Source organism: Pogona vitticeps, chromosome 6 (genome assembly GCF_051106095.1).
Source record: "Pogona vitticeps strain Pit_001003342236 chromosome 6, PviZW2.1, whole genome shotgun sequence".
NCBI lineage: Eukaryota > Metazoa > Chordata > Lepidosauria > Squamata > Agamidae > Pogona > Pogona vitticeps.
The window spans coordinates 113,946,048-113,955,764 of NC_135788.1; the positions used below are offsets into that span (position 1 = coordinate 113,946,048).

At 42.3% G+C, this 9,717-nt stretch overlaps 1 protein-coding gene across 1 annotated transcript; it reads left to right on the top strand.

Annotated features, from left to right (window-relative positions):
* LOC140708299 (vomeronasal type-2 receptor 26) lies at window positions 1–9,073 on the top strand. The gene is made up of 5 exons (XM_078378243.1): window positions 1–26; window positions 1,356–1,647; window positions 3,986–4,213; window positions 5,009–5,135; window positions 6,193–9,073. Exons 1-5 carry the CDS (start codon window positions 1–3, stop codon window positions 7,101–7,103), a joined length of 1,584 nt encoding a protein of 527 aa, XP_078234369.1. The 3' UTR covers window positions 7,104–9,073.
* Window positions 9,074–9,717: the final 644 nt, after the last annotated feature.

Here is a 9,717-nt window from a genome sequence, read left to right on the forward strand (position 1 = left end):
ATGGAGGTCACCGTCCTTGAGAAAAAGTTAGTAAGGAGGTGCTTCATTCATTACTTTGCTACAATTTAGCGGAATGAGGACAAATTGACTCAAGATATTAGAAACTTTGGAAAAAGTCCAGATCTGTGGACAATTCTGTTTACATTTTTATTCCTTTAGCATAGACCAGGGCTTCAAAAATAACAAATCCAATCAGTCTTGATTACCTTTCCTATGATTATCGGAATTATAGCTTTTAGCATTCCTGTTTCTTGAATCCCTCCGAGAAATGTGGGTCTTTTGTGTCAAAATCAGGAGGAAAAACAGCCCATTTGGATCTGCATCTCTGCACTTAGTGTATAAAGTCTCCTGTCCAAGGAAATGACAACATCTCAGTTTGAGAGAGGAAGTGGACAGCTCTGCCAGTCCATGCTCTTCTATCTCTTCAGCCAAGAGTGACTGTATTGGTGGTGCCTTTGGCTCAGCATGAAGAGGTCTGAAGTGGACCAGTCCCAACATTTGCCAACCTTCTGCCTGGCTTTGTTGATGCTCCCGGTGCTTCATTCTTCCAGCTGGAATATGAGCCCTTCCATCTGTGACCGGATGACAAGAGTTCAAACTTCTTTCCATGAAGCTTCAGATGAGATTATTCTTGGGGACTTTGTATCCATTACTCTTGTTGGCTTCACTCTGGAAACCTTTCTCATGCACCCTGATTCTACTACACTAAATGCTGTGTAAGTAGTTCTTTCGCAATGCTTTGTAAATGAAAATTCAGATTGAAACCAATTAAGGTTTCTTATCTTCACCAAATAAAGTATTATTGAAAGTAGGCAGTTTCCTTTTCATGCTCTCAACATGGAGGAGACTATAGATTCATATGTATATGTCCATTGACCTCCATGACAGCTTCGCTTTTTAAAATGTTTTAACCTTTTTGGCAGGTGGACCATTGAATATCAGATTTTTAATTCGGTTTTATGCCTTTCCTCTTGACAGGTTTTCCACTCCTGCTTTTATGTTTCTGAGATCATAAACAGTATGTGGTTGACTTCTATGAAATATATTTTTGGCATAGGTCTCCTGTTAGTTAACACTTACTCTCTCCATCTGGGTTATTTTGATGGAGGGTTGCAGGCTCTGCTTCAAATGAATCCAGTGTTTTTCCTTGTGCTGTATCAAGAAAGCAAGGACTTGTCAGGGTGCACCGGAAGGGGAGACAGGCAGACTGCTGGGTGGGAAGCAGGTTTGAGAGGCATTGGTAATGGTGGCCATATCCAAATTGCTCTGATGACCAAATTAAGTGCCCAATTAATCATATCATAATTGATTCTGAAAAAAATGATAATGATTAATTTTGTGGGATTTCATTACAGAGTGATTCCCAAGAACTACCAGCACATCCTGGCCTTTGCTTTTGCCATCCGCCAGATCAACCAGAATGCTCAGCTGTTACCCAATATCACATTGGGTTACAAGATTTATGACAATTCTTTTAATCCCCGGAGAACCTGCCGGACCACCCTGGATCTTCTCTTCATGAGCGAAGGGCATCCCCCCAATTACAACTGTGGCAAGAAGGAGAAAGTGGTGGCTGCCATTGGTGGCCTCACTTCTGAAAACTCCATGCAGATGGCAAATATTTTCAGTATCTACAATATACCTCAGGTACATCCATAGGATTAAATAAATGTAACCTCATTGAGGGATCTTACTTGCGTCCCTCTTAAACTGGGCGCTATCTCTTGGCTAGCATTGACTACCACCTGTAGAATTCATAATACCAATTGAATGTACAAGATATTATTCCTCTGGAGACTAAGAATGAAACATTTTGCTCCCTGACTTTCATCCTTAGTATACATTTAGAATGAGTTTATTTTGGGGGCAAAGGGGAGTATTTTCCATTTTTTTAATGTATAAGATGTAATGCTTTTTCTCTTAGCTCAGCTATGGCTCTTTCAATCTTATATTAAGTGAAAAAAGTCAGTTCCCTTCCTTCTACCGGATGGTGACCAATGAAGAAGCTCAGTATGATGGAATTGTTCAACTGTTCAAGTCATTTGCATGGAACTGGATTGGTGTCATTGTTTCCAAGGATGACAGTGGGGAAAGCTTCCTTCGAACCTTGAGACCAAGACTTGTGCAGAGTCATATCTGCATTGCTTGGACAGAAGAAATCCCAATCGTAACCGAGTTTTCACCAAAAGAAGTGATTGCTGTAATCCTGGCGCCAATCTATTGGACTCTTTCTCTGAGTGAAATTAATGTGATTCTTGTGTATGGAGACAGGCAGTCTCTGGAGGGGCTACGATTTGTTTTAGAGAACTTTGAATTTTACGAAATGCAGCCGCAAAGGAGAGTGTGGGTGACCACGGCTCAGTGGGATTTCACAGCTTTACCTGCTGGGCTGAAACTGACCACAAATTCTTTCCATGGAACCTTGTCCTTCAAACTCCACACAAATGTGGTACAAGGATTTGAGAACTTTCTGGAGAATATGAACCCATATCGGGATCAGATTTATTTCATCCATCAATTCTGGTGTACTGCATTTCTCTGTTCATTCCCGCTTTATAACGTCAATGTCCCAAATCGGAAGACTTGTAGCGGGAGGGAGAAGCTGAGGAGCCTTCCTGGGAGTGTGTTTGAAATGGGCATGTCTGGCCAGAGCTACAGTACCTACAATGCTGTTTATGCTGTAGCTCATGCGCTCCATGCAGCCTTTTCATCCCGAGCTACGCAGAAGCGGAAGGAGCCTGGAGAGAAATGGAGCCTCCACCATATTCAGCCATGGCAGGTAATCAGAAGTACAAAATAAAGGAAAATCAAAATACAACATGAAATAAGATAAATAATTTATTTAAATACATCATGAAAAAAGATAAATTATTTATCTAATTTCTATTTGAAGTTGCCAAAACAAATGAACATGAAACTGCACGATGTGTTGCATGAAACATGCGTGCATCTTTGCTCCCACTCCTGTTTCATCCAATCCATATGTTGCTAAAATGAGCAGAGAGCTAATGAGATAGAGTGATGGATAGAGTGTGGTGGATAGAGGAGACTTGGATGGAAATTTTCAATATGAAAAGTCTGACGGTAGGAGTGGTCCTGGTACAACCACTGATCAAATTTCTTATATAAATATAAAAGCATGGTGAGTTGTACGGTACACAGGGTCTCACAAAAAATGCTATAAATTTTTGAAGAATTACGTTTTGAATGTTCAGAAGTTTGTTTCAGTAAGCCAGTAAGATGTTGATATAGTTATATTGCCATTTAAAAGATTTATCAATTTTTGCCCATGCAGATGTTATTATTTTACAACTCACTTTCTTTTATAGGATAGAACTTAAAGTACTGTACTAACATTTAATTTGCCATCATTCTTTTCAAGTCCTAGGTGATGGTAGATTTATATGTGTATGTTACTGGCTTTCAGCTGCAATTTTTTTTAATATTACATCTCAAATCATAATTTCTCCCAGAAAACCCCCTCCTTGTGATTTAGCATTACAGAATGATGCAAAATTAGTGCCACCTATAGGCCTCTTTTGGTCATTACTGGTCACTTGCATATCAAGAAATGCAAATGTTCAGGAGATTTGGATGGATAACAAAAGTGGCACCAAAAACCAAGGTTGGCATACACTCGGTAGTATAGTGTTCTGCCCTGAGGGAGCTCTGTAATTCCCTAGTTCCTGGATTATCCAGTTAAAAGAACAGAGGTCAGAAAGCAAGGCAGGATACATGCTCTCCTACAGCATCCTAGTGACTTACTGTTTCTTGAAAGAGAAATACTAGAATAGACAAATATGTAGCCTGATTCAGTGTTGGGAACAAATTCTATGGGTTCAGTGAGATGTCCTGGCTATGCAGAGAATTACCAATTCCCCTTGACATCTTCCATCTCATTATGGAAGGAACATTTTTTAATGCTTGGCATATCAGGATCTCATTTCCTGCTCTCTGCCTGGAATTGTATATTTCTGCACTCTAGCTTCACTCTTTTTTGAGGAATATCCAGTTCAACAACAGTGCTGGGGAAGAAATCATCTTTGATGAGAATGGGCAACTGGCTGCAGGATATGATATCATGAATTTTGTCACATTTCCCAACGAGTCTTCCAGTGAAATCCAAGTTGGAAGGATGGACCCTTGGGCTTCTTTAGGCAAAAGGTTCACCATTGATAGAAACGCCATTGTGTGGAATCACAAGTTTAATCAGGTGAGGATGATTATTGTTAATTTTATCGTAATGTGTTACCACCACTATTTCCTAGATTTAATGGAGGCATTTTTTTTAAAGGTGGGGGGGTTTATTACCATTAAAAACCACCATATTTCCATCATCACCCTGGCTTTGCTCAGGAGTGCATTCCATCAATGGGGCATCCCCCAAAAAGATTCGCTATCCTATAGCTCCTTCCTCATTTTTTAGACAGGGACACCGGTAGGAGGGCTGCTGGGTTTAGTCATGGAGTCCATGTAAGTTTTAGATAGACAGGGAGCATGGTAGTAGTAGATAATCAGACTTGGACTGAGAAAGTCTTTCTACTTGGTTTGAGAAATTTACTGCAGATGGCTTACTTTGAAAACTATTTCCTTAAACAACAACTTTATATCATCACTGCCTAAGTTAAAGTTCTGGAGAAAACCTGAAATCTCATCATATTTGCAAATTCTTAGTGAACCAATAAAAATATTGGTCAGTTGAGAACTTTGAGACAAAACACATTTGGTATATTTCATATCATTAGCTCTTCAATGAAGGGCAGTGATACCTACTACACTAAGAAAATGGCAATGAAAGAGGTGAAGTGGAGAGAGGCACCTTCTTGTTACAACACGGTGCTAGTTGGGATTGGTGTCCAGTGGAGATTAGGCTTCCAAGGCAACGTGGACAGAAAAAGAAGCCCGTTTACCATTGTTTGTGGGCATAGCAGTCGGGTCTGAGAGTGAAAGGAGATCTTTCATCATAAAGATGTGCATTCTAAACACACTTCCTTGTGTTGGCAAACAGAAGATGCCCAGCTCCATTTGTGTCGAGAGCTGCCACCCAGGACAGAGCATGTTCATCCAGGAGGGTAAAGAGGTGTGCTGCTATGATTGTATGAAGTGTCCCAAGGGGAGGATTTCTATCCACATAGGTATGTGAAAAATTTACGAATTTCCTAAATGAACATTCCAAAGTTCAGATTTTTAGGCAACAAGAAATGTCTTTCCCTTTTTTCTTAAAATAAAGATATGCATGGATTTTGTGGAACCAATGATATTCTGTCATAGAGCATTGCAGTGTATCGCCTAAGGAAACATCTGCCACCATGTTCTTCCACTTTCCCTGCAGAACTTACACACACACCCCTTGTTGGCTCCTCAGCTGATTTACCAGCATACCCTGCTCCTTCCCTCCCTGTTGCATGATCTTCCCTTCCGGCAGAAGTAAGGGCTTCTCTTCCCTGCCTCCTCCAGCAGCTGCCCACTCACAAGCTGTGCTTTAGGAATCCCTGCTCCTTGTCTGAGAAAGCAGCTACTGGAGGAGGTGGAGAAGTCCATGCTCCTCTCAGAAGGGAAGCTCAGATGATGGGGAGGGAAGGTGCAGTGCACACCAGCAGCTCAGGAGGAGGAGCCAGCCAGGAGGGTGGGGAAAGTGAATGTGCAGAGCCTGTGGTTAGATGATTAGATGATTTCTAAGTTGAGTACACGTACTTGAGAGTGGGCTTGTACCACCCACCCTGCTGCATAACCGTCTCCCTGTCTGAGATCTGCTGCCAATGTGGTGTATCAGTTGCCTCGGCTTATTGTACTGGGGGACTTCAACATCCATACACAGTCCAGTTTGTCAGGAACAGCCAGGACTTTATGTTTCCCATGATTACCGTGAGACTTTCCAAAGTGGTATCTGGCCTCACTTATATTGCCAGGAACAATTTTGACCTAGTTTTTCTGTACCAGATGATGTGAGTTTTGAAGGAACTCTCAGTAGTTCTATTGTCAAGGACAAATCACATATTGGAACTCTGAGCCTCTAATTGCCAGCATCTGGATCATCACATAATCCCCCATATTCCTCAACAAGAATTTCATGTGCCTAGTCCTCTTGTAGAAGGTTGTAATTTGTTTGGTGCCATTTTATCAATTGATCAAACCTGAATTTCAAAAATATGTGGTTTCGAGAAATATCAAGACTTTGCTCTTCTTTTTCAGATGCAGACTTGTGTGAACCATGTCCTGTAGAATGGTATCCAAACAAGAATCAAGACAGTTGCATTCCGAAAGCCCTATGCTACCTCTCTTATGAGGAACCCTTGGGCTCAGTTCTGACTTGCTTAGCCCTATTCCTTTCCATGATCACTGCAGTAGTGATGGGGACATTCATTCAGTACCGCCACACTCCCATGGTCAAAGCCAACAACTGGAGCATCACCTGTGCCCTCCTTTCCTCTCTCCTCCTCTGCTTCCTCTGTTCCTTCTTCTTCATTGGACAGCCTGGAACTCTCACCTGCCTTCTGAGACAAATGGTGTTTGGCATCGTCTTCTGTGTATCTGTTGCTTGTGTCTTAGCCAAAACCCTCACTGTGATTGTGGCCTTCATGGCTACAAGACCTGGACTTGGGATGAGGAGATGGGTTGGGAAGCGGCTGGCAGGGTCAGTCATCACCGTGTGTTCTCTTATTCAGGCTGGTATCTGTGTGGTCTGGTTGATTACCTCTCCCCCCTTCCCAGAGTTTGACATGCATTCTGAGACTGACAAAATCTTAGTTCAATGTAATGAAGGTTCAGACCTCATGTTCTATCTTGTCCTGGGCTACATGGGGCTGTTAGCCATCATAAGTTTCACAATGGCTTTCTTTGCCCGCAAGTTGCCAGATACTTTTAATGAAGCCAAATTAATCACTTTCAGCATGTTGATGTTTTGCAGTGTTTGGGTGTCTTTTCTGCCAGCCTACCTGAGTACTAAAGGGAAATACATGGTAGCCGTGGAGGTCTTCTCCATCTTGGCTTCCAGTGGTGGCTTGCTGGGTTGTATCTTTCTTCCCAAATGTTATGTTCTTATTCTTAGGCCTGACCTGAACAACAAAAAGCAAATAGTAGGGAAAAAGTTGAGATACAGGTGAAAGAGAAATCACATCATCTTTAGTGAATTCCTGCGGGGAAAGTATATACAAACTAATGAAATAAGCTATCTTAGAGGCCTTGATAATGGTCCTGGTTTTGCATTGTTTTTATTTTAAGTGAGGTATAAAAAAGGTCTGTTACCTTTATGAGGTCATACCTACAGAATTAAATTCGAATTGGCGGTGTATTTTTCTTAAATTATATTTGTGGGCATGTTGACTAGTCAAAAATGTATTCAGATTTTTAGAATTAATTCTCATCAAGCAAAATGATGGGAGGAAAGCGATAACAAATCTTGACAGCATCTTAAAAAGCAGAGACATCACATTGCCAACAAAAGTCTGAATAGTCAAAGCTATGGTTTTTCCTGTTGTGACATATGGAAGTGAAAGCTGGACCATAAAGAAAGCAGACCGCCGAAGAATTGATGCCTGTGAATTGTGGTGCTGGAGGAGGCTCTTGAGAATCCCCTGTACTGCAAGGAGAACAAACCTATCAGTTCTAAAGGAAATCAACCCTGAGGGCTCACTGGAAGGACAGATCCTGAAGCTGAGGCTCCAGTACTTTGGCCATCTCATGAGAAAAAAAGAGTCCTTGGAAAAAACCTTGATGTTAGGAAGGTGTGACGGCAAGAGGAGAAGAGGACGACCGAGGATGAGATGGCTGGACAGTGTCTGCGAAGCAACCGACATGAATTTGACACAACTTCGGGAGGCAGTGGAAGATAGGAGGGCCTGGCGTGCTCTGGTCCATGGGGTCACAAAGAGTCAGACACGACTAAACGACTAAACACAAAATGATACACCCTCTGGATTGCAAAGTGTGTCAGTTTCCTATGATCCATTAAGTAGTGCGTCCAGGCACTACTTAATTTATCTTTCTTCTTTATCTATCTTTGAACTATTATTATCATTCTATATTGCTGTAAAACTGTTATATATTAACAGTTTTTATCTCGTCTGCTCTCAGCCGCCCAGCGTAGACTATGTCTCGATGGGTGGCATATATGTGCAATAAATAATAAAATAAATTGATGCATTCATACTATGATATGGGAGGAGATGTGTCCTCTTCATCTGAGTTTACAAAGTCTATTAATGAGCAGCATATTTTATAACATTCAGGACCTTGCGATGGAGTGCAATAAGTCACCTGCCTATGAGGGAAAAATCAGATGTTGAAGTAATAAATATGTCTCTACTCTTGAAACAATGTCAGCAAAACAAGGGAGGTGGCTCATTGGAATTTTTCATGTGTAATTTCCCCATTTCTAAGAAGATTCAGTTGCCAACCCCTTGAACCATGGGACACAACCATGACATGTGGGAATGAGAGCCATGACCCTGATATCCCCTCATTTTGGTCATTCTTAGTGTGTGGATTTCACTCAGGTCCTGAAGAAAGAAATGTGACCTTATTGATATCACCCATGACAATGCTGTCATTCTAGTGTGTGGTTGTCTCTTTGGCCTTCCAGCTGTTTTAGACTTCTCCTCCCATCATCTTACTCCTGAGAAGGTTAGTTAACTGTTCTCAGAGTTTCCCTCCAAAATGTCTCCGTAGCCAAGTGCTAACAATGACAACGTCATCCCTCTACGATGAGAACATGGAACACAGACTTCAGTTGGCTCTAGAACTTTCAGGGGCGACAGACCTTTATTTCCCCCCCTTGCCCATTTTTTTGTTGGGGTGGGGGGCCAGGTTTCTATATTTTTCAGGGCCAATGTGGACCTATTGCAAGAAGTCCTCTAGAGGTCTGGCCTAAAATGGTATTAACCTGCTTAGGCGTCAAAGGTGAACCCTCGGTCTTCCCACAATTAGAAGCCCACATAGGCCACAAAACACCTAGGTAATTTTTTAAAAAATGTTAACTCAATTAACTGCTTATTTGGAATAGGTAGCCTCAGCTGGGTAACCTTGCTGTCGAGGCCTGGACACCATTTGGCCTGTACCTTAAAGAACAGCCCATTTTTTAAAAAAGATTTCCAGGGAGAAGAAGAGGAGTTTGCAAGAGGAATCATCAGAGCCTTTTCGTAGAGAGTGATAGATGGTTAATCTTGCACCATCGGTGCAAGGAAGGAACCGATCTCTCCCTGGCCAGCGAGCTTGCTTCTCGTTTGGAAAAGCAAGCTCGCTGGCCAGGGATAGATCGGCTCCCTCTTTTCACCTGACGCTGAGTTCCCTTCACGCTGGGCTGAGCTCCCCCCTGCACGAAGGGAACTCACCATCGGTGCAAGGAGGGAACCAATCTCTCCCTGGCCAGCGAGCTTGCTTCTCCTTTGGAAAAGCAAGCTCACTGGCCAGGGAGAGATCAGCTCCCTCTTTTCATCCGACGCCGAGTTCCCAAGGAGGGAGCCGATCTCTCTCTGGCCAGCAAGCTTGCGTTTCCAAACAAGGAAAAGCCAGCTGGCTTTTGGCCCGCCAAAGCCTTTGTTAACCCAATTTGACTTTGTTCTGACTCTTCATTAAGTTGTTGTTGAATCCCCCCCCCCCCGTTGAGATGCATTGAATAGGTTTCAATGCATTTCAATGGGGGAACCGCCTTTTGAATAGCAATGTTTCCCATGGAGATTTTTGAATAGTGAGGGCAATTCGTTCCAATTGGAACGGTTT

Bases quoted from the DNA above. Each gene is read 5' to 3' on its own strand.
- LOC140708299 (XM_078378243.1), top strand. From the start codon at position 1: ATGGAGGTCACCGTCCTTGAGAAAAA. The intron at 1,648-3,985 runs GTACATCCATAG...TCTGCACTCTAG, and splicing joins GTATCTACAATATACCTCAG to CTTCACTCTTTTTTGAGGAA. The intron at 5,136-6,192 runs GTATGTGAAAAA...CTTCTTTTTCAG, and splicing joins GAGGATTTCTATCCACATAG to ATGCAGACTTGTGTGAACCA.